The sequence below is a fragment of the Primulina eburnea genome, chromosome 16, assembly GCF_022965805.1.
Source record: "Primulina eburnea isolate SZY01 chromosome 16, ASM2296580v1, whole genome shotgun sequence".
Lineage (NCBI taxonomy): Eukaryota > Viridiplantae > Streptophyta > Magnoliopsida > Lamiales > Gesneriaceae > Primulina > Primulina eburnea.
Window position 1 is genome coordinate 9,425,687 of NC_133116.1, and position 24,432 is coordinate 9,450,118.

General features: G+C 34.5%; 3 protein-coding genes across 6 annotated transcripts; 2 read left to right on the forward strand and 1 right to left on the reverse strand.

The window, feature by feature from the left end:
* The first annotated feature begins 88 nt into the window (after positions 1 to 88).
* On the forward strand, positions 89 to 3,554 carry LOC140816270 (pyruvate kinase, cytosolic isozyme). Of its 3 annotated transcripts, none has more exons than XM_073175407.1 (4): positions 89 to 233; positions 734 to 1,017; positions 1,707 to 2,168; positions 2,542 to 3,554. In XM_073175407.1, the coding sequence occupies exons 2-4, from the start codon at positions 760 to 762 to the stop codon at positions 3,352 to 3,354; spliced, it is 1,533 nt and encodes a 510-aa protein (XP_073031508.1). In that variant the 5' UTR covers positions 89 to 233; positions 734 to 759; the 3' UTR covers positions 3,355 to 3,554. The 3 variants fall into 3 exon arrangements, with proteins under 3 accessions (XP_073031508.1, XP_073031509.1, XP_073031510.1); XM_073175408.1 differs by having other exon boundaries at positions 110 to 230; XM_073175409.1 differs by having other exon boundaries at positions 129 to 237.
* Positions 3,555 to 6,088: 2,534 nt separating this feature from the next.
* Positions 6,089 to 9,806, forward strand: LOC140816457 (alpha-galactosidase 1-like). The gene is made up of 14 exons (XM_073175734.1): positions 6,089 to 6,472; positions 6,839 to 6,897; positions 6,993 to 7,049; positions 7,161 to 7,195; positions 7,292 to 7,395; positions 7,496 to 7,571; positions 8,153 to 8,211; positions 8,307 to 8,372; positions 8,449 to 8,532; positions 8,625 to 8,689; positions 8,835 to 8,917; positions 9,011 to 9,101; positions 9,324 to 9,373; positions 9,459 to 9,806. Exons 1-14 carry the CDS (start codon positions 6,336 to 6,338, stop codon positions 9,690 to 9,692), a joined length of 1,200 nt encoding a protein of 399 aa, XP_073031835.1. The 5' UTR covers positions 6,089 to 6,335; the 3' UTR covers positions 9,693 to 9,806.
* Positions 9,807 to 11,859: 2,053 nt separating this feature from the next.
* Positions 11,860 to 22,691, reverse strand: LOC140816263 (katanin p80 WD40 repeat-containing subunit B1 homolog KTN80.4-like). Of its 2 annotated transcripts, XM_073175399.1 has the most exons (18): positions 22,321 to 22,691; positions 21,176 to 21,306; positions 20,729 to 20,846; positions 20,401 to 20,627; positions 19,933 to 20,035; positions 19,241 to 19,311; positions 19,031 to 19,105; positions 18,795 to 18,938; positions 18,471 to 18,696; positions 17,788 to 18,309; positions 16,228 to 16,293; positions 16,025 to 16,116; positions 14,602 to 14,727; positions 13,685 to 13,759; positions 13,437 to 13,549; positions 12,699 to 12,815; positions 12,510 to 12,578; positions 11,863 to 12,425 (listed from the first exon to the last, which is right to left on the reverse strand). In XM_073175399.1, exons 1-18 carry the CDS (start codon positions 22,352 to 22,354, stop codon positions 12,362 to 12,364), a joined length of 2,373 nt encoding a protein of 790 aa, XP_073031500.1. In that variant the 5' UTR covers positions 22,355 to 22,691; the 3' UTR covers positions 11,863 to 12,361. The 2 variants fall into 2 exon arrangements, with proteins under 2 accessions (XP_073031499.1, XP_073031500.1); XM_073175398.1 differs by having other exon boundaries at positions 11,860 to 12,578.
* Positions 22,692 to 24,432: the final 1,741 nt, after the last annotated feature.

A 24,432-nucleotide genomic window follows, 5' to 3' on the forward strand; every position in this document is an offset into this window, starting at 1 on the left:
AGTTCAATAAGTTCAAATATAAGAAGGAAAAAAAATTGTTTCATTTCGAGAACGTATGTTTATTATGTTAATATTAATATAATATTATTAATATTACTCAATTAATTAATTGATCCATTCCGACACATGACTTGGATTGGACTAGGCTTTTAAAATTCGACGCTGCTGAGTTTTTCTACACGCTGCAAGAAACAAAACCAGCTGCGACGAAGAGACTTTCGAGACACCAGGTGGTTGGTACCTTCTTCTTCAAGCTTCGAATTAACTCTGATTCCTTCTATTAACCCACTTTTTGTTCGGTGTAATCTTCAAGTGTTGCGGATCTGAAGTCTTATTGTTGTTTCAAATATTCTGCGCTTTTGTTTTTAGACAATACATTTGTGTTTGTTTTTGTACGTGTTGAGTGATGAGATCATGGCTTTTTGCTGATGAAGAATCTTAGTTTTTCAACTAATTAATTAAGGAATCAGAAGAACCCATATCTTTTTTGTTGTTGAAATGGCCGTTTTGGTTTGGTTTGGTTCTTTTCTTCATCTTTAGTCAACTCTGTGTGTGTGTGTTTCGATTTAGTTCGAGGAAAATGAAAGAATGTCGGTGGGTGTTTCACGTGAAAGAATATGTTTTTGGATTTGTCTCCGCGTACTTCTGGATTTGGAAAGTATATTCTTGAAATTATTTCTGTTCGGAATACGCCTCTGAGGTTGTTGATTCGATGGATTATGTTTATTTGTAGCTTTCGAGAGAGTTGGGCATTTAGAAATGGCGAATATAGACATTGAAGGAATCCTGAAGGATATTCCTTCCGATGGCCGGATACCCAAGACGAAAATTGTGTGTACTTTGGGGCCAGCTTCTAGATCGGTGGAGATGCTGGAGAAGCTTCTCCGGGCAGGTATGAACGTTGCAAGGTTCAACTTTTCGCATGGATCCCACGAATACCATCAGGAGACTCTGGAGTCTCTGAAGATTGCTATGCACAATACTCAGATCCTTTGCGCCGTCATGCTTGACACGAAGGTCTGTTGTGAATTTATATCCGTATGTTTGTGTAAATTTGTGGTTTGCTTAGTGTTGTGCTTCGTCCCAGTTTTGTAGAGATTTTTTTCTGTATTTCAGTATTTAACTTATGATTCTGATGTTTATATTTAACCAATAATTTAATTCTTTAGTTGTCAAAAACTATATCGGCTGATGTGAATTGTGTTAAATATATTATTGGCGTGCAATTGCTCGTCTTTTGCTCAGCTACCATATTCAAACAATTGAGATAGAGATCAGATTTATATCTTATTGGTCCTGATACGCCATGCGAAGCATTATCAGGAGACCAAGAATATTATGAAGTTTTCTGACTGACTTGTAGCTGCTACCTCTTTGGGTGAGCCTATTTCAGCATTTGTATTAAGAAAATGTATGGCACATCCAAACTTTGTTCTCTTGGACTTGATTTTGTGATCTTTCATCTAAAAAATTGTTGTTACGTTGATTCAGCTTTGATAGTCTTTTGTCCTCGAGGCATTGACTTTAATCCTGTCACTTTTGCCATTTTCATGAATTTTCGGGGATGTGGTGCAATGATCTTGTATCACTTAGCTCCAGCTGCTTTCATCCCTTCGAAACCTTCTAAACTGAAATATACAGCCTAAAATGGCAATTTATTTTCTTGAATTCGTAATGTTCAATTATTTGCATGTATTATCTCTCAGGGGCCCGAGATTCGAACAGGTTTCCTGAAGGATGCGAAACCTATTCAACTAAAGGAAGGCCAAGAAATCACAATAACCACTGATTACAGCATAAAAGGAGATGAAAAAATGATCTCGATGAGTTACCAAAAGTTGCCGGTTGATCTGAAACCTGGAAATTCCATTCTTTGTGCCGACGGTACCATCACACTTAAGGTCTTATCATGTGACCCTGGCAGGGGAACTGTGAGATGCCGTTGTGAGAACACGGCCATGTTAAGTGAGAGGAAAAATGTAAATTTGCCTGGTGTTGTCGTAGACCTTCCAACACTCACGGACAAGGACAAAGAAGATATCCTTGAATGGGGTGTTCCTAATAACATTGACATGATTGCCCTTTCTTTTGTGCGCAAGGGTTCTGATCTTGTCAATGTTCGTAAATTTCTCGGTCCTCATGCCAAGCGTATTCAGTTAATGTCCAAGGTATTGAGAACTATTATAATTATTTTCCCATGTGATAGCATCAATCCGCTGTGGAGTAATGAGTTGGCCCTATTGTTCGTATCAGCATATGTGGCTAAGCAATCAAATGTGATGTGTTTGGCCTGTTGTACGAATCAAAATATTTTATTCACATTATTATAATCGGTCATAGTTTCTGCTACAAAGACGAATTATGGGTCTTGCAAACTTACTCTGTTAATATCTTCTGTTTTCATTTTTTGGATCCTCAAACCCCCAAGAATGAACCACTGACTGTTTTTCTTTTTTTCTTTTTTCTTTGTTTGAGAATTCTATCAATATTTCTTATAAACTTGTGGCATATTTATTAACCATCAATATTTTTTTATCCAAGATTGAGAATCAAGAGGGAGTTATCAACTTTGATGAAATCCTTCGTGAGTCCGATTCATACATGGTTGCTCGTGGTGATCTCGGAATGGAAATTCCTGTCGAGAAGATATTCTTGGCCCAAAAAATGATGATATACAAGTGTAATATTGCTGGAAAGCCTGTGGTGACCGCCACTCAGATGCTCGAGTCTATGATCAAGTCTCCAAGGCCTACACGTGCCGAGGCAACTGATGTGGCAAACGCTGTCCTAGATGGCACAGATTGTGTAATGCTAAGTGGAGAAAGTGCTGCTGGAGCCTATCCTGAACTTTCTGTGAAAATCATGGCGCGCATCTGCCTTGAGGCAGAATCTTCTCTTGACTATGAAGCCATCTTCAAATCAATGATCAAGTCGACCCCACTACCAATGAGCCCGTTGGAATCACTCGCATCCTCTGCGGTTCGAACTGCAAATAAAGCTAGAGCAAAACTCATTGTCGTGATGACACGTGGCGGAACGACTGCCAAACTGGTCGCCAAATACAGACCTGCAGTCCCAATCTTATCAGTGGTTGTCCCGGTCCTGACTACTGATTCCTTTGATTGGGCTGTTAGTGACGAAACCCCAGCAAGGCAGAGCCTGGTATACCGGGGACTGATTCCAGTTCTTGCCGAAGGATCTGCAAAAGCCACAGATGCTGAATCAACTGAAGTCATATTGGAAGGTGCTATGAAAATTGCCACAAAAAGAGGCCTTTGCCAGCCCGGTGATGCTATTGTTGCGCTTCATCGAATCGGGAGCTCTTCTATTATCAAGATTTGCTTGGTTAAGTGACCCTCGCAGCACTGATATGATTCTGTGGAGTTCGTATTTTTGGCACTTTTATTTTGTTTGAAAATAAATTCAGTTCATATTCGAGTTTGTATCATGTTGTTCTTGAACTGGGATTCTCGTCTTTGTCTCATGTTTCCTGGAACTCCACTCCAGATTCATCTGATTGCTTTGCTATATATTTTGAGGGTTGAATTTTATAATCTCAGATTCTTTATTGATTTTATCATTCATTCTTGTCTTTCCTTTTAATGATCGTGGCTGACACCACACACACCCACACAGATACTCGAACTCGATTAGATTTAGATTTGGGAAGTTCGGGCTCGATTTGAACTCAATCGAGTTCGAGTTCGAATGTATTCGTAGCATGATAGAGTTCGAGCTAGACTTCAAGTTTGAAAAATTCTATATAATTTAATCTTCGGTTTAAATTTTGTATTTATATTAACAAATATATCCTTAAATTATAGATCATCTAAAAATAATAAATATATAATCAAGGACTTTTTCATTATTTTTTTTAAATATGGGTTGAAAGTAAAAAAATTTAAGCACTCTTAATAGATTTTTTAATTTTTTTAATATTAGATTTTCTTAAGATGTCAAAACTAAATTGCTCATTTGCAGCACTAGAATAATAAATACTCATTTTTTTTATGAAATAATCCATGATATTCCCTTCTGACATTTTAATTCACCTATAAATAAAAAATTATTTATTATTTAAATTTACATATAATTACAAAATATTGATAATGAAGAATTTAGCTCAGAAAAATTAAACGTAAAGATGAATTTATAAATTAAATATATCAACTATCTGAATTTACTAATATATGCTCTAAAATATTTAATAATAAAAATAAAATAAAATGATACAATAGTTAAGAAAATCTATATAATGTTTTGACATGTAAAAAATAAGCTTTGAGAAATTATTAACAGTGCCTCTAATTGATATTTTGAGGAGTAAACAAACTAACATTTTCTTTTCGATTATATAAGTTTATTTTTCCACACAAATTTAAAAAAATAATTATAAATAATAATTATACAAACACTAACTCGATATATTCTTATATTATAATAAGAAATAATACATCCAAACGTAGACTCGACTCTCGAGTGTTGATAGAATTGAATTATTGTGGAAATGTCATTATTTTAGTACATTGGCCTAAAATGGGAGGGCCACAAGACCCATGTTTAAGCATGTTATTGGATCGGATCGGATCGGATCGGATCGGACCGGTTCTTGATCGAATTAAACCGATTATGATTTTTCGGGTGATGAAGCCTAACCAATCTTATATGACATCGGATTAGATCGATTTCAAATTTATCATATTGGGAGTGTAACTCAATCAAAAACTCAAATCAAATTAATCTGATTTCAAATCGAATCTGGACCAAATTAAAATTAATTTCTTTTAATAACCATTATGCATATAAAGAAATTATATTAAGTATAAGTCATGAACTAGTTTCGATAACAGATTCAAACGGACTGGATTAAAATGTCCTCATATCAAATTTTTTGAAGCAACTCATTCCGATTTAGTATTGTGTTAAATTTGAATCTAACTCATAACCAATTGGTTCAGGATTAAACCAAACTAAATCCGGATCAATTCTGAATTGATTCAATCAGTTAACCATGTCTATTCTTACTAGTTTACACAAAATCATTAATTATTTACGTTAAGAAAATGATTAATTATTTTAATAAAAGATGCGTATTCAATTGTCATACATTTAGGGGGAACACACCAGATGAAAGTGATAAGGAACTAAATAAAGTTTTATCCAATCAATGAAGCAAAGTTGGTAGCTTTTGTCTTTGGTATATTTGAATATTCCGTCTTGGCATCAAAATATCTATATATAAATGATATTGTAATCTTGAAATCAATAAGAAATTGATGGTTATGGCACATCCTTCCAGATTTAGTCAAGCACATGCAGACGAATGATATCTCGCTATCAAGAAATACAGATACGATCTGTAATGACGCTGTGACATAAATATTTTTTAATCAAAGATAAATACAGATTCGAACATATGTGAAAGCCAATAATTCGACAAGGAGGACTTCTAACAATATAATGACATAAATACTTTTCGATCGGAGAGACAATGAGTTCAAATACATGTTAAATACTTTTCGATCGGAGAGACAATGAGTTCAAACACATGTTAGATAAAAAAATCGCCCACCTTCATGTAAAGAAGAAAATAGGAAATATATCACATATGACAAGGTCATATCCAAGGCATTTTATTTACCTTTCATTTATATTTTAATTTTTTCACCCATGTCTTCCTCACTTGAGCTCAAGGGCATTATTGAAAAAAAAATTATGAATTAACTCTTGGAAAATGTTTGATTATTTTTGGTTGGTTACAGTAATTATATCGCTATTACTGATTATAACTTTGAACAAAGCGACAAAAGTTCGGTCAATTTTTCTATAATAATATTACTCATAATCATTGTAACTGATAATCAAATTGTATTTTGGATGAAAAATAAAAATACATGTAATCTATCATATGATCGACAAGCAAATTAAATATGTTCGTCTATGTTATACCAGAAGTGTTTATCTCTTTATTTCAATATCATTGGTTCTTCCTATTGTTATAAAAATTGACATTCAATTGCTAATATTTTACCGTATAAAAATCTATTGACTGATATTTGACCAGTGTAATATTGAACAAAGTTTCAAAGTTGATTTGAGGAGAAAAGGAAAGAGAGCAAAAAACAGATCATGTTATTGAATTCAGAATCCTAAATATCGTTACGCATTAGTTGCACAGAGAGAATAAAGGGACATTCAGTTAAAGCTAATTGATCCTCATCTCCTCCAAATTTGAAACCTTAAAAATCTTATCCACTATTATATATGTAGGAGAGCATAAAATTTGAATACCCAAATTCTTGTTGTAATACTTTTTTAAGCATAATAATATACAGATGGAGGCATCATTTCTTGCAGTGTCAACAATTTGGTTGTTGCTGATCGTTACTGCTGCTACTGCCACTTATGATGCTGAAATCAAGAACAGAAGGAATCTTCTTGCAAATGGCCTCGGATCAACTCCTCCAATGGGGTAAATTGTTGTTTTTCTTGGGCTTATTTTTGAGAGATCTCATGTGGGTTTTTCTTGATTCTTACTTTTTCTTGGTGGGAAGCTGTAAAAATTATGTCTTTTCTCGTTTTTGTTTTTGTTCTTGTTTTTTTTAAACTGTTGAATCAATAAGTTTTTTTACAGCTTCCCTCCAAGTATTCTTTTTCTATATGCGGAGTGAAAAACACTACGCTTATTGCTAAATGTTGATGCTTTACTGTATTTAAATCTTTTCTGAAATTTTTCTCTCTATGTGACTTCTAGTTTGCCATATTTTTTGAAAAAAGTAGTTTTAGTGACTGAATGATTTTGCTATGATTAATATATTTCTATTAAATTTTTTTTCAGGTGGAATAGTTGGAATCATTTCAACTGCATGATTGATGAAAAAATGATTAGAGAGACTGGTTAGGAACTATTTCTCAATTAGTTCCCATTCTAATTTCAGTTTCTCTCTGTTTTGTTTAGGAATATTTAAATTTGAGCTTTCTTTCTTTACCAGCTGATGCTCTAGTCTCCACTGGTCTTGCAAAGCTGGGATACATATATGTCAATATTGGTACTTTTCAATCTTCTAATAAGAAATTTTCTTGATTTTTATAATCAAGCATACAATATAAATGTCACACATTGATTTATCTAACTCGAGAAACTTTGGTACTTCCGTTAGATGACTGCTGGGCCGAAATTTCTCGAGACGAAAAGGTTCACATTTCACAGCATTTCATGCAAAGATTGGTTCTATATTATGCATTTTTTTTCCTTTGTCTCTTTATAATTTTCTTGAAAATCATTTGTCAGGGTTATCTGGTGCCAAAGAAATCCACATTTCCTTCTGGGATGAAGGCTTTGGCTGACTATGTTCATGGAAAGGGACTTAAGTTGGGAATATACTCAGATGCTGGGTAACCTTGGCTATACACGTACAATACATACATGCATTGTTTTAATAATATACTGAATTATAAATATTGTTGTGATATTGTGATCTACACTCGTTTGCAGCTATTTCACTTGCAGCAAAAAAATGCCCGGTTCACTCGGCCACGAGGAACAAGATGCCAAAACTTTTGCTTCTTGGGTAATAATTTTTTTCCAGTTGGGAACCACTTGTTAGAACTGCACTGAAAAAATCCCACCAAAAGTGCTCCTAGGCTCGAGCTTAGCAGACTTGGCCCTTAAACGAAGCCTGAGCCTTAACTTTGAACCCCAATTTAAAATCTCAGGGTGCTCTTTAGGTGTGTCTATAATGTGGAGATGATAAATCTAAGATGAAATGCAGGATGATTGATAATCATTCATTTTCTTGTGAGATCGGACAGACCAAAATGATTTGGGGCTTGTGTATCACATCCCCAGCCCCTTTGTATTTGTGCCGTCCGTCTGAGGCGAGGGCAGTCGAACTAACCAGATTCTACCATATTAAATGAGCCGCGTGTCATGCCTTACTTTGCACCTAGCCACTACAAAATCCATGCACTTTATTGCACCTTGCATCTAAATTTTCATTACTACGATTCATATGATAATATTTGACTGAGATTTCTCTATTCAGATTCAAAAAATAATCGAAAACACATTGAATCTTGAGTAGCCTTGTTGATTAACCATCTCTGGTTCTTGTTTTTCACTACAGAAAGTCTTGGTTATTATATTCTGCAGGGCATTGATTATTTGAAGTATGACAATTGTAACAATGATGGATCAAAGCCATTAGTTCGGTAATGAGAGTTAAACATTTCAATTCGATGTCATCTTTCACATTCTTTTGCATCTTCCCGATTCAGTTCTTTCTTTCTTTTCTATTCTTATGTAGATATCCGGTGATGACCCAAGCTCTTATGAACGCGGGACGCCCTATCTTCTTTTCCCTTTGCGAATGGTGACATAAAAAAAAATTATCATACGAGTTCTAATTTCTGTCGATTGTTGACGACTTTTGTGCTTAAAATAAACAGGGGAGATATGCACCCGGCCACATGGGGTTTTAAGATAGGAAACAGCTGGAGAACTACAAATGATATATCTGATAACTGGGATAGGTATAAAAATTCATTTTTTGTGTAGTTTAACAGTTCAAGATCGTCTTTGTATCTAAAAACCATGATTTTGAATCTTATTGATTATTATACAGCATGGTTTCGAGAGCAGATCAGAATGAAGTTTATGCTGAGTATGCTAGGCCTGGTGGCTGGAATGGTTAGTATAATGAGTACATGGGGTGAAACTAAATTAAAGCTTACAACTTCGTTTCCGAATTTAGGCCCTGACCCGTATTGTGGATCGTAGTTTATGTCCTGATTATTACGAAATATCCAAATTTTTCTGTGTAAAATGAATGCAGATCCTGACATGCTTGAGATTGGAAATGGAGGAATGACCAAAGATGAATACGTAGTTCATTTCAGTTTGTGGGCAATCTCCAAGGTCTCCCCACATTACTTGCAAAGAATAACATATACTGATTTTAATAAAAAATCCTCAGATTCCCATCTTTTTCTTGATTTGTTCTCATATCAGGCACCTCTTCTTATCGGTTGTGATGTGAGAAACACAACAAAAGACATATTGGATATAATAGCCAATAAAGAGGCCATTGCCATCAACCAAGGTGTGTATATAACCAAATCATCAACTGCTATATCTTATTCTCAAGGGTCAAAAATCATAGGAACTTCCAAAAACTACACAAATCATCAAAGAACAAGGGGATTTTAGCAACATATTTAAATTTTTATCCTGTTTCGAATTTTGCGTGGATGCTAGATGCATTTTCCCATATTATATCAAATATTTATAATTTTTTTAACATAACATAAAATTCTTGTGACAGACAAACTAGGAGTTCAAGCTAAAAAGGTTCGAATGGAAGGCGACTGGGAGGTACTACTCCATCCTCCTCTGCTCACCTTATCACACAAACAGTCACTTGCGATTTCATAAGCTATACTTATATGTGTATGTATAGGTTTGGGCTGGACCGCTTTCGAAGTACAGAGTGGCACTGGTGATTCTGAACCGAGGGGCTTGGCGAACGGCCATAACCGCTCACTGGGATGACATTGGGATTCCTGTTGGCAGCACTGTGGTTGCAAGAGATGTGTGGGAGCACAAGACCTTAAAGACAAGGTTTGTAGGGAATTTGACGGCAACAATAGATCCACATGCATGCAAAATGTATGTATTAAAGCCAGTTTCTTGAATGAAATTCTAATCTTTGAGGGTGAAAATTAAATATAGCAATCACCCTTGCAATGCAATAATGGTGTTGGTTCCATTAATTTCTAAATAAAATGAAATGCATAACCAACTCTGATATCTTGGTGTACTTTTTAAGTTTCAAGTATATTCATCCTTGTAACAATGATGTGGATTTTTTAAATCTATATTATTTAGTGCTTTATTAATGACATAAATTAGTTTTTATTTCTTAAAAGTATGTTTTAATTTAATATTAATACATATAATATATTAAATTTTTATATTAAAAAATATTCACATATTCAAATAATTTCCAAAATTATACATCATTAATTAGAAAGTATGTTTTTTTCTCAACAAAATTACAAAAAAAAATTGCTTAAGATAGAAAATTAAAGTACAAATTGATTAACCAACTTCATATTTTTCATATATCTAAATAAACGTAATAAAATTCAAAAAACATGCATGTTTACCTTAAAATTTTGAAGAATCATTTGAGGATATAGTATGAATTTTTAAAAAAAGAAATTAAAATGGAGTGTGTTTAATGAAATGAGGAGTGTAAATAATATTATCTATTTCAAAAATACATGATATAGAGAGAGATAAAGATATAGGTATAAATTTAGTTCATATGAACCAATTGCAATACAAGTTGGGTTGGGTCACCTCTTATTTCTTATAAAAAAGAATGAGTTAACTTTGAATCTCATTTATAAAAGAACAGATCCAACAATAAATTGTATTTTTTCTTTATTCTTACATGGAATCTTAAAAAATTGTATTTTCTCGGTTTTGCTCCTTTCTTGTAGAGTTTCTTTTCTTGGTTTCTTTATTGATTTGTGTGGACACCGAAATTAAACATGTGTAGAGAATTTATTGTATTAATCTCTTTTTTTTGTTGGTTTTCTTCTTTATCTAACTTTTTCTCGAAAAATAGTTTTTGAAAGGGGCATAAGTTGGGAACATACGCAGAAGCTGGGTAATTTTGGCTGTATACATACATACATGAAAAGGGGAAATAAAAAAATTGTCATGCAGAAGAGCATGTTTTGGTACCGTAACTCATCAAAGTTTCTTCTTATTCCGATAAGTTGGATTTTTCTAATTTTTAGTCATTTTTCTTGGAGTGCTGACGTGGTGTCGGATCAACAATATCTAACATGTCTGCATTGTTCGGTGCCACATCATCTATACATGACGTTACGTAGCATACCGGTGAAAAGTACTAAAAGTGAAAAAAAAAAAAAAAAAAAAAAAAACGAACTTATTAGACTAAGACGAAACTTTGACCGACAAACAAGATCGAAAACCAAAACATGAGGGAAGAATTTTGTAATTTTTCCTACATGCATGCGTTCTTCTCATGTGCTGAATTATAAACAGCGTTGTGATTGTCATGCACATTTGTTTGCAGGTATTTCTCCTGCAGTACAGAAATGCCCGGTTCACATTTGTACGAGGAACAAGATGCCAAAACTTTTGCTTCATGGGTAATACTAGCCTTTTAGTTAGGAATAAATTGTTAGAATGGCATTGATAAAAGCCGATATGGCGCGTGTCGGGCTCGAGCTTAGCAAAACTAGAGCTCTTCAATTGTATTGAATATTGGATCACCCTTGAATTGTAAAAACGGATGTGGCTGACAATCACTGCTTCTAAAAATAATCGATTTAATTTTATGGTCTAGTTCGAGAGAGAGTGTGTGTGAGTGTGTGTACACATTTAATGATACAAACTAACATTATCTTCTCGTAAATAGGATGCAGTTGGAATATCACAAGCTGCAACTCAGATGAAAAAACTAACCACCATTACAACAAGTTGACAACTATGTATATAAATTAACCATGATAGGCAAGATCCAACTTTCAATTGCAGTTATGTCAAAAGAGAGGGCACGGCGCGCAATCTATGTTTCACATGAAGTAATACCCTTTTACAGGACATGTAATATAATGTGAAAATATGTGAGAATTCTGCAAAAATTCACTTAGAACTAAGACATCCTATAATATGACATGTGGGGATGGAATATTTCTCTCTTCCTATGTAGCATGATTAATGCCCAACAGAGTTCGAAAAATTAATAATGTGACGAGTTGTAAATTATCTGAAACTGTGCTAGGTATTATAGCTAAGCTGGTAGAAATACATGAAATTGGGAATAGAAAGGTAAATACACAATCACATTGCATATGCTCTCAAGGACAGTAGCACAACTGAGGAACCTTCTGATTCCATTACATATTTGCCCCACAAATTTCAACCAAATGTGAGAAAGCTTTATAAAATATCCAACAGAAATAAATCAAGTTTGTACAAATTTCACTAAGGTGCGATCCTCTCATCTTCTCTAAGTACATAAATATTCTTATCATCAAGCTTCTCTCAACTACATATAGAGATGCAAGTCAAGAGACGTTTTGGGTCAGACAAACAATGCAATTAGACAGACAGGTAATACAAATTTGCGGGTCAGGCCTAACTGTAGAGTAAGAAGGTTGTGAATCAAATAAATTCGAGTTAAAAGAATAATCGATCAGCGGTGGCATGAATCTACACAGGCTGCCAGAAGTTTGAAAGAAGCATAACACCAATTTGCAGTACCGTAAAAAAATCGTAGCTACTGACCAGTGTATAGTGTAATGAATGTTAATGATTTACTCATGAAACTTCTTGAAGAGCCAGATTCAGCTCATGCGCAGACTTGGCCATAGAACCCCCTCTCCTGCAAAATTGGCAAATAGAATTGAAACACCGCTGAATTGCCAAGGTATTTGCATAACCTTCGTGTGAAACATGAAATCCATACCTCATAAGGGCGGGCAGGCAGAGCTTTACTTTCTCAAGTTCAACAAAGCAGAGATTGCAACGCTCCAGCCTTACCACAATATAAAGCAAGGGAAACGTCTTCCGATCAGATACATTACATAATTATCAATGTTTCAAATTATATTAGTGAATGAAACAAGCATGTAATCAAGGAATGAACCGACCGAACCTTTGCTCTGCCTCAATATCTACACCAACAGGTGATTGGGCTGCTAACGAAGCGTAAATCACTGATCCAAATACTCTGACCAGCTTTAGAAGCATGCCCAATGAAATTTCTTGATGCCTAAAGAAAAATAGTTCTTCAGATTCTATATAACAACCACAACAGATCTAATGTTTTTGGGTCATCATGGACAACAGCCAACTGCGTGAATAAAATGATTTATGCATTCATCTTATCATTCGAATAAGAGACCGACCAGTGCCAAACAATGTTACCCAAAAGGTACAGTGGTCACTTTTTCATCCACTAAACGTTGTGTTGCTGATGAGAACCATCACGTTAACATGAATACCAAAGAGAATAACCCTAGCAAACATTAGATGCAACATCTAGCATTAAGTATGAATATCATCGAGCAAAAGGTCCCTGAAATCATCTTTCTTCCCTCAGGTCCCACTTGTTCTGCAGTACAAAGAAATATGACTAAAGCATTTTCGGGCCTTCAAGAAATCCTCAGTTCTCATAATTATTCCCTTCTGCTACTCGAATCCAAATTCAGAAACATACAGAAAATACAAAAGGTTGGATGTTAAATAAAAGGTAAACCTCTTAATTATATTTTCAACAAAAAAAGGAACAGCTTTACTAAAAAGAAACTACATTCTTTAACCTAGGTAACATTCAATGTTAATGGGATGAAATAGAAACGTTATTAAAGATTTTTATAAGTGTTATATTTACCTATCCATATTACTTTCAAGCAGTCCGGTAAGGAGTGGCAGAAGACAAGCACAAATGTCTAATGTAACCATATCGATCTTTTCTGCCAAGAGGCTCATTACGTCAGCAAGCACCTGCATTACGAGGAAATATAAGTACTCCACTGCTTGCACAGGCAATATGAAGATGGAATTGGACATTGTTCTGCTATCGGTAAAGCAAAAAACAAGAGCTGCTTCTATCTACAATATTGGAAGAATAACACTTACACTATGATCACTCATTTTGCTGATAGCACTAAGAACACCTTTGATATCATGCCTTTGCCAGTAGCTGTGGACTACCTGCAGAATTAGTGCCATGCAAAATAAGAGTTATTTCACTCTCTAGAACCAAACACTCACAAAGCATGCTATACTTATTCTGAAAAATATATATCACATTTGATTATTTGTCGTGGTAGTGTAACAAAAGCATCAAATTCATGAGTTAAAATGCATGTAAGTTCAGCAATAACATGATAAATGTTCCCAAAAGAGGTTTCAACAAAACCTTCTCCACAAAGATATATTACCACCAACAAATAAAGAAAAAAGACTCCCATCGGCAAAGAAAATATGGCAGATAACTAAGTTACAATGTAGCATAAGCTACTTGCTATGTGGCCCATGAATGGAGTTTCCAATCACGTAATTCAAACTTTATAAAGCAAGTAGCACCAGGAATTTCAGGGGCCAGTCATCTGTACTTTGGTCAGCTCAAGATTCTGCAACCAAGATATCCCCAAGCAATGACTTTTTATTTCCACGAAAGCATTTCAAGGAGGAAGAGAGACGTCAAAGTATATTACTTCATCTAACAACTTTTCTGAAGCAGATAGAAGTTATTCTTAAATCAACCAGAAAAAAAAGCCAGTTCTTGTTTTCCTGTGTACATACGAGAAAAGGTTGCACGAGATTTTTCACATCTCGACCTCGAACTCAGTGTAATTTATTCTGTTTCTCTCTCCTTTGTTACGTATGTAATGAAAAAACTTTAGTGTCTGTCTACATCTATAGTTATGTGTCTTCAGATATGATGGAATCAGGTTGATAATCCATTGAAAAGAGCACACAAATACACAAAAGCATAAGGTGGGTTTAACTTATAGAACAAGACTCCACAAAGTAGTCACCACAATATAAACCTGTAGTTTGGCTAGACGAGATTGCATGGAACCAACGAATTGATTGTGGGGTTCCATCAAGTCAGTAATAGTATCCTCATCACTAGCAGAAACTGACTCATCTCCACCGGGTAAAGGGTAGCCTCTCTGTTGCGGTGGTGGGAATAAAAAAACATGTCAATTATTTCCAGAGTAAGTGGAGATAAGGTGAAGCATTCAGATCAAACCATACATCATACTACTAGCCTTGAGCGAGTAGCAGATGCCACTAAGAGATGGAAAAAAAAACAGGGAAACCTCCATATGAAATTTACATGTTTTCATCAAGCTATTTAAAAAATAATGCTATTGTATGAACCAGAAATAATTGGATCGCATAATGAACTGAAGTGCCCTGATTTTAAGCTGGTGGTATGATATGGGAGATGTGAAGGTAAGAATGCTTTGTAGGCAAGCCGCGAGTGAAAACTATATTCCATGCACAAATTTCAAGCAGCTGTCTTTTCAAGAGAAAAGCTCAAAAACACGTGACCACATACAATGAAAGTTTGAAAAACTAATAGTTTGAAGTAATTAACAAACTGATAGCTGCAAATACCACCCAGCTACCCTAATGAAAAGGAAAAGGAAAAGAAACTGTGACAGCAAAAACAATCAGTTTTTCCCGCAAGAAACAGCTTCAAAGTCCATCAGGAGCATATCTCAAGCACAAAAACAATCATTTAAAAGCTTTCAACAGATGCAAACTTTTACTTTGGTTCTAAATTAGCCATGTATCGTATATAGTAACGAATACAACTATTTAATGATCGATATGCAAATTTAAAGCATTTCTTCTCATATTCTTTATTTTACTTTTAGTCAAAAAAATAATAATTATATGTCATATTGGAGTTTAAATTTGTGAGCTTTGATCTATTTTGAAGAACATCAAAACAAAACTCATGTTCAAACTTCAAAGAACAAGTTGAAGTTCAACTCTAAAAAATGAGATGAAATTGAGTTAAATGTCCACTTCCTGCTCAAACAAAAAAATTTAGCATTAAATTATCAGAGAGAGAAAAATATTAGCCTATTAGGTCAAATGCACCATAAAGTATAGTGGTTTGAATTAGAATATAATAGAAAAGTAGAATTATTACTGGGAGAGGTGAATTATTGATTTATAATAATAATGTATTGAGGAAGTTGAAAGTTGAATGAAAAATATTTTTGATTGAAGAACTTGAAAATAACATAGCATGTTCATGTTTCCTGGAAGCGAAAACGTTCCCGAAAAAGATCAAGTGTTTTGGCAAAAGTAAAGAATGAAAGAATATTGTTTCCTAACTTCACCAGACGTAGATATGTGGAAACAGAGAGAGAAAGAGAGAGTTCTAGTCCATTATTTCAGAGCAAGACTTGCATGAAGTTAATCATTGCAAACAAGTTGGAGTATGCTTACTAATCTCCTTGAGGCGTTGGACGAAGCTAGACCTCGATAACGAGAACTCCTATCCATCTGCTCCGAATTTGAGACCAACGAATTTGTTCTACCTATGATTAAAATAAAAATTGTCCATCTTCAAACTGCATACTGTGAGTTGTAAATTAAACAAAAAAGATAGAACCAACTTGTCCTATTAAGCAAACCAAAAGCAGCTGTACCTCCTTTTTGACCATCCAGATGAGGTCTATCTACGATCACGTCACTATCAGCCCCACGGAAATCATCTGTGAACATTGATTGAAATCAAATATGGCAAGCCATTTTTCTAGCACATCTACTTATCTGAAGAATTTAAATTGATAGTCGATGCCATAAACTCAACGGTGAAAAAGGTGTTAGGGAAGCAGGGAGAGGTGATAAAAGGTGTTAGGGAAACATGGTTAGACATGAAGCACATACACCCTGAACTAAAATGAAGCGGCTTAGAATTCATATTTTGACTTCTCTTTGGTCTGACAAGCTTAAATTTATCACTGATTGTCAGATCAAGAAACCTACCACTTTCTCTAATTCGATTACCCTGAAATGGTTTTTGATTTTGCAATTCCTTTTTCTTCATTTATACTACCTCAATTGACATACATTATTAAGACTAGATATTTTACCACAAAAAACGTTTTTTGCTCAAAAATGCACATCATGAAGGCTAAAACAGTTTTTAGCCAATAGAAAGTGAACCGACTTCATTTATTGAGTTGGGAACTCACTCTTTCAACCATTATTATAAAATAAATTAGATCATTAGAGTTGGACCAGAGAAGCATCATCTGGATGTGATGTCGACTGATCTGGTGAGCCTTAATAAGCAACAAACCCTAGGTATTTTTTGGGGGGGTTTTATGTGCTAAAAACAAAGAATTTTTTTTACCTTATGATTTACTCTCAGATTAACCAACGCATCCTTTCGAGTTTCTTCCTGTACAGCGTGGTTGCAAGGATAACCTTTAAAATTATAAATTAGTTTTGGGCTGGCATCTGTTCAGTATTCTAAGTATTAGCATCGGGAAACTTAGGTATGTGATCCTTTGCCTCTCTGTTGTTGCAGTAAAGAATAAGATGCCTTGTAGCCTTGCATAGGTTACAGAAGGCACCTGTTTCCAATCATGGGATAGGGTATGAGTTGGAAACTACACTAAGTACACAGAATCCAGAGGAAATCGCAAAAGTCATAGGAAATCCGTATGCAGTATAAATGCAAGTGACAATCCTTCTCATTTTTATCATGCTTCACTGAATCACGCCAAAGTTTAAACCCAAAATAAAAATTCCATAAGATTGATCATTCTTTGTCCTATGTTCACTTGCCAGCTTGAATCTTCAAGCCTAATATTCATCACCCACTGCCACATCCCAAACTGTATAAATCCAACAAAACTAAATATAAATCATCAAACCAAGGATGAGAGCTTGTCGAGCACCTGAAAATCCTGAGGATAACTTTGATCCCCCTGGAAAGGTAAACAGTGACTTTTGACCCCTAATATGACAATTATCCCAACCAACTCCCCATGTGCACTTCCCACATGAGGCATCATTAGTGTGTTTTATGAATGAAGCAATCCACAGGTGCTAAGTTTTTGGAACTGCTTCAATACACTCAGATACTCTATTTTTCCATCATCTTAACAAAATAAACAAGCGATAAGACATGGATGTGGGGGACTTTTATCAAATATACAAAAAAGGCAACAAAGTTGTAGATCAGTGATAATACATACAACTTTCATGTTGGTATGTGAATTGGGCATCAGTGTTTGCATTTGTTCCAAATATTCCAGAATTAATATGCTTGTCGTCTTTTCCTTTCCTTTCAGCTGCTGCAACTACAGTGATTGAGCTCTTAACTCCAGTAATAATATTCCTGTCTGGAACACTAAAATCCATGGCTTTCGGGAGCTCATTATCAGGCTGAGATGAATGCAGCATCTCCAAGTTATCTCTGACATTCGAAAACTTTCGAAGATCTGGTGTTTTTGACTGCACTGGTAAAGGCAGTGTCTTCACTGAACCTCCTTCCTTTCTAGATTCGGTACCTTGTTCTACCCTTGGATTATTTCTAGGCACAAGCACTGGTATCACATCGGATTTGTTTAACATTGGGATATTAGTTATGGATTGGACCTTTGCAGTTTGCCGCTTTGTTGCTGGTGCGTTGACCACCTCTGACGAATTTATTTGAGTTGGTCTGGGAACAGCGTTTAAACTTGTCCTTTGAGGGGTGCAAGGAGCACTGGTAGTAGCTTCAACAAGCATATAAAAAACAAATATTTAATATAAACCCAGAAATGAGTATGAATATATGAAGAAAATTTGATGAAAATATGAAAGAATTACGAGATATAAGAGAAAAAGTAAATATTCCCAAATATTGAAAAAGTAAACACGTCAAAGATTTACTTACATGAAAGAGATTTGGAATCCTTACTAACTTCTGAATTTTGCTGGACAGAAAACTTTGTGATAGATTTAGTCTCTTTCACAGAACTGGCATTGTATGAAACTGAAAGTCTTCCCAAGCCGTCCTTTACATGATCTTCCTTCAATATTGTTGAACCACTGGAATGAGTTTTCGGCTCAAGGTGAATATTTAATCCAGCAGTACTGCCCTTTGCATATGGTTCAATACGCTAGACGCATCACAAAGTTGAAGAACAACGCCAATTAATTTCAAATAAAAAAATTTAAAGATTCATAGTTCAGAAATAGCAATAAATTTGATTGTTACCGAAATATCAACAACCCATACTCCAACACAACTTTGATTGAAGGAACATCCAAGAAGCTTCCCTTCATGAACGTTCATGTCTGATAATTTAGACCACCCCACGTCTACAGTAGCATGATTTTTTATGGGTTCCCATGAATAAACCTACGCCATTAACATCAAGTCAAAATGAGAAGCGCCGGGTGGCCCGCGTAAAATTTGGTGCATTATCTCAGAATAGAAATAAATAAGCCTACTTTTAGATTCTCATGCAAGCCACATAGCAGGGTCTTGCCATCAGTATTGAAGGTCATAGAACGCACTCCTGTGGACTAAATTTCAAACACATGAACAATAGTTATTTGATGCTCATAGAATAACATTGAATACAAAGCTCACAAAACATGAAGAAAAACACGTCAACAGTAACATAAATGGCATGAGATTAGACGAAAAAAAGAGCTAACCTCAGGTCCAGCTGAACCCATTAGCTCAAAAGTTTCAAGATCCCAGAATTTAACTGTTTTATCGGCTGAACCTGCCATAGCATTTCAAAAAGGGTGGCCAGAAATTAAATAGACTGTCAACTTGTAAGAAGATCCAAATTTGAATAATTGTTCAGACTTCATCTTTAGATTATAGACACAGACAACAGAATGATAATAGATGACAAATGGAACATGAGCTGCATAAGGAACCCAAAACCATAAAACCATCAGTAGCTATCTATTTCTTCCCTTGATTAACTTAAAATCAGAAATTAATATTCTATTAAGCAAAGGTCTCCCTCTACTAAAGGAAAGTGGAAATCTTGCATTCAAAGTTGCATTCTCTTAACAATTTCTGAAGAAATGATAATAAATTTTAAGAAACATAGGGAATTGCGCCGTGTATCCTGTAAAAAGGAGGTATTATTTGTCTACAGTAAATATGCTTTATTAAAACTCCTGTAGAATGTCCTAGATAGCAATATCTCAGGACTATCAGTAGCACTTCTGACACATCCACCGTTTCAGAAAATATTAAAGCAATATTATTTGTTCACTGGTGGTCAACTGCAAAGTGACGGAACATATTAGCAATCAAATAGATTGACATATAGAGCACTAAAAATCACATAAACTTGCAGATGTAGCAATTCGACGATAAATTTTACCACCTGTGGCCAGCAAATATTCCTGAGGATGGAAATCAATGCATTGAATTTGCCCCTCGTGACTTTTAAAATCATGCAAAAGCTTGCCGGCAGTTAAGTCCCACAGCTGTCATAGCAGAAATCATGTTGAGAAATGGAACAACAATGAGAGAATCCCACCAATGTAAAGGTAGAACATCTTGATATTTCACGCAGTAAAGACATGCTAGAATTGACAAAAACATGACAAAAAACTAAAAAAGAGAACGAATAATGTCAACAATGACCCCTTGATACATGCTAATCGAGATTATTCGATTTGATACAGCATACAGAAAAGACAGAAACTCATATCAGGTAGCAGAAAAGAAAATTTCACATTCCATCACATAAAGTGAATTAAATGCTTTTTTTCTGTTAATAAGCAAAAATAAAGCTGTAAATTTTAAATGGAAAATGACAAACAAGAAAATTGGGAGATAATAGTCTAACCTTCACAGAATTGTCCTCTCCACCTGAAACAACCCATCTACCATCAGGTGAAAACCTGATTGCATTTACACCTCGAGTATGACCCTTGTAAGTGTGTATACACCCTTTTCTACGGATATCCCATATTTTTAGGTTTGTGTCCAGAGATCCAGATGCAAAGAACTCCCCAAAAGGGTGAAAGTCCAGTGATATGCAGTTGGATCGATGACCAGTGAGAGTGCGAATAACTATCAAAGACATGAGGAAAAAATCAACAGCAATGGTTTGTTTTTCAAAAAGAGGGATAAAAATGCAACTCATCAAATAAACTGGATAGCAGAAAGCATACTCTTGGCCTCCTCCAAATCCCAGAGCTTGATTGTACCACTAGCGGCACCTGCAGCTACCAACACCTCCGTAGTATCAAAGCTAACTGAATCGATTCCACTCGTATGGCCCGACAAACTCTATGTGATTAACCATGAATATAACACCAAATGAGATAAAGTAAGGGAATTCATCAATTATCATTTACACAGCTATTTTACTTGTCAGAAAGTAAATAATAATAATCCTGTGAAATAGTGGAGCATCAGCTAAATCTATGCTGTGTTTTTGGAAAAATGGTTCATGAAATACCCACCCTCAGCCGTGTACATACTAAACCTAAACATGATCGAGTGGTTTTGAATTGGGAGATCCAACAAAATGATGCAACTCACGGAAACGCAAAAAGGTAGAGTAGAAGAAATAGGAATACACTGAGAAGAAATATGAAAGTGAGAATTGAACTGACCAGTATGGCATTAGGCTTCCCAATAGCCCAGAGGTTGACCTTATGATCTTCTCCTCCAGTCACAAGAACTCTTGATGATTTCTTCCCAATCTTTAGGCAGTTCACGCTTAAAGAATGAGCTACAAATTCCTCTGTCAGAAAATACACAGTCAAGGAGCCAAACATACATTTCACTTTTTATTTCCCTTAACTCTACTTCTCACTATTTTATTCATAAGGTATACATCTGAGACATAAAAAACAGAGGCCACAAACAGTATTAAAAATCTAAGAAATTCAAAGATGGGTCCTGCTCTTGATAGAAGTACAATGGGCGTTTCTACTATGTCCTATCCTAAAAAATCAATTCTCTGCTGGACTGTTACCACTGAGATTGCTCGTTAATTCGATTTGGAAGGTAGAAATCTTGATACTTATATCTTTTCGGCAAATATAAATTCATAGTGATTTTTATTAGATGCTATTACTTGTCTTTGGAAATTCATTAGATGTTCTTCGATTGTCATTCGACTAGCTGAACCATATCTATGGTCAATGGTGTCAACTACTAATCTCAACATTCTCAGTATAGGCACTTCTTGAGGCCCCCCAATCAACTCACAAGCTCAAATAAAATTAAAAAAAATTCTACAGAACACTCAGATATACCATTGTCTAAAGTTTTCACAGTGTGTGAACCATAACTTATTACGTCACAATTGCCAGTTTGATTTTCTGATACATGATTCTGCACTCAAAATATCAACAAGACTTCTGCTATAGTGTGTAATGCACATATTCTCTAGCATGATGTACACAACAGTTGTGTGATATCCATGGAGGTCAGATTTTAACTCAAATACTTTTTAGCTTATAAATATTAAAATTTTCCAGTTCACAAGTGCTAAATAACCAGATGCTCTTAATCACAAAAGCTTAAGCTTACTTGCTCAATAAGCACCAAAAATAATTCTAGAGTGATGAACAAATAACAACGTTACCGCGTATTGATAGAATCAGTAACCACCGCAGCTTGACAAAAAAATAAGTAATAATTAAAATAGGGTGTACCAGATCCAACTATATAACCACATCATGCTACATTTCCCTTCCAAATCAAATCCCAACAAGTTTAATTAAACAATCAACTAGAGTAAAAAGGATACGTAGCTTGTAAGCTCGTTTGGTGGTTGTCGTCATTGCGGAACCCCTATATGCCAACCCCCAAAAAAAATAGCCCAGAAATTCCACTTGATCGAGTGGAGACTCAGGCTACAGATGGGACCCTGGATCCATCAGCTCCAGATCCAAAATGCACCAACCCCCATTCACATTCCTTCGACTCGTTCACTTCCGATTCCCAATCTTGCGGGGCGGAATCCGAACAAAACAGCGAGCAGATTCGGAGGACTTTGGAGGGGTTTTGGGGACGAGGAAGATCGAAATGTGGCTGATTTCGCAGACAGATATTTGAATTTGGGTGCGTTTGGTGGAAGTATTTTGGGGGTTGCTAGAGTATTTGAATTGGTGCATTCAAGATGCGTGGAAACTTATAATAACAAATTTTTAAAAATGTGAAATTTATAAAAATTGCGATTTGATTTTGCTACTCGATTATTTTTTTTTTTACAAGAAAATAGTATAGTTAATTAATTAATTAAACTTTCAAATATATGGTTTGGATCATACGTTTTGCATTTGTTTTTACATTAATCTTGCAATTTTTACTTATTTTATTTCAAAGCTCGCACAATTTTTCCACCCTAATATATATTTTTAAGACAAAAATTTGTGTGAGACGGTCTTATGTGTCGTATTTTGTGAGACGATCTCTTATTTGAGTCATTCATAAAAAAATATTACTTTTTATACTAAAGAGTTACTATTTATTGTGAATATCGGTATGATTGACCCGTTTCACAGATAAAGATTTGTGAGATCATTTCACAAAAACCCTACTTTATTTTTAAAAATAATTTTAAATTCAAAAATATTAACTTACGTGAATGCGTTGCAATATATAATCAATTGATCTAGGCATCTAGTGTTTGGAGTTATGGACCAATATAGAATCAACGACCTTATTTTTGTCTTAGTTGAGAGAATGAGAGAGATCTAGAATATGTGTCTTCTTATATACATTTTTGTTATCGTTGTGCCTCGAGTTTTTTGACCCATCATAGAAGAATTAATTATGTATGTTATATCAATTTATTTAATATTTTAAAAACACGTAATTAATAATTAAACCATTTTATTGGATATTTTATTAGATAGGTTGTCTATATATAATTAATTAAATTATTTGAAGCTACAAATTAATTCAAAAAGACTATTTAACGAAAATAAGATGTGGGGATGTTTGTTGGTGGGGGGACGATTGAAAAAGTCACCATATTTTGTGTGGCACCTACTTTTACACACTTCATTCAATTTTTTTCACTAATCGAATTATACACAATTTTCTATTTATTATAATTTTTATGTATGGTGAAAATTATATTTGAGTCTTATAACATTTCTCGTGTTTCTAAAATTACGATAAAAATTTTCTCCCTCTTTTTTTTACCATTTCAAAATTACATACTAAAAAAAAATATTCGAACGAATATGTTAATAGGAAAAGAATTGCCTTGATTTTTAGACCTAGTTTTCTAGGCGACAAATGCATTTGTGTTTGAAGGATTCCACATTAATTAGACTGCGACAATTTAATATTTATTATTGCAAAACCGAACTAAATTTAAACAATATTTTTGTTAAACGGATTTCTTATCTGACCTGATCAATGAGAAAGTATTATTTTTTATGTCTAAAGTATTACTTTTCACTCTATATACAAACTAGATCGACTCATATTATAGATATAGATATGTGAGACCGTCTTATATGTAACATAATATATGTACTTGAAATACGAAAAAGTGATGAGAAGTAGTGTGATGCCATTTGTAACAAAATTGTGAATTCGTTTCATTGAGAAAAAAATTCATGGTAGGGGTGATGGTTTGAGCGGTTTTTTCTCAAATATCGAAACGAATCCTCGTGTAATGTTGATTTCAAATATTAATTTAAATTGTGTTTTTAATTAAAAATTAATGTACCGTTTCGGATGATTATACGTTTTTTTGAATTAAAAATAAATAAACAAGTAAAAATCAAGAAGTAATGAATTCAATCTTCAAACATGTAAGCAATATAGGTGAATAATAAATACGGTGCTTATTAAAAAAAACAATTTCAATGAATTTGTTAAAAGAACAATGAATACCTAAGAA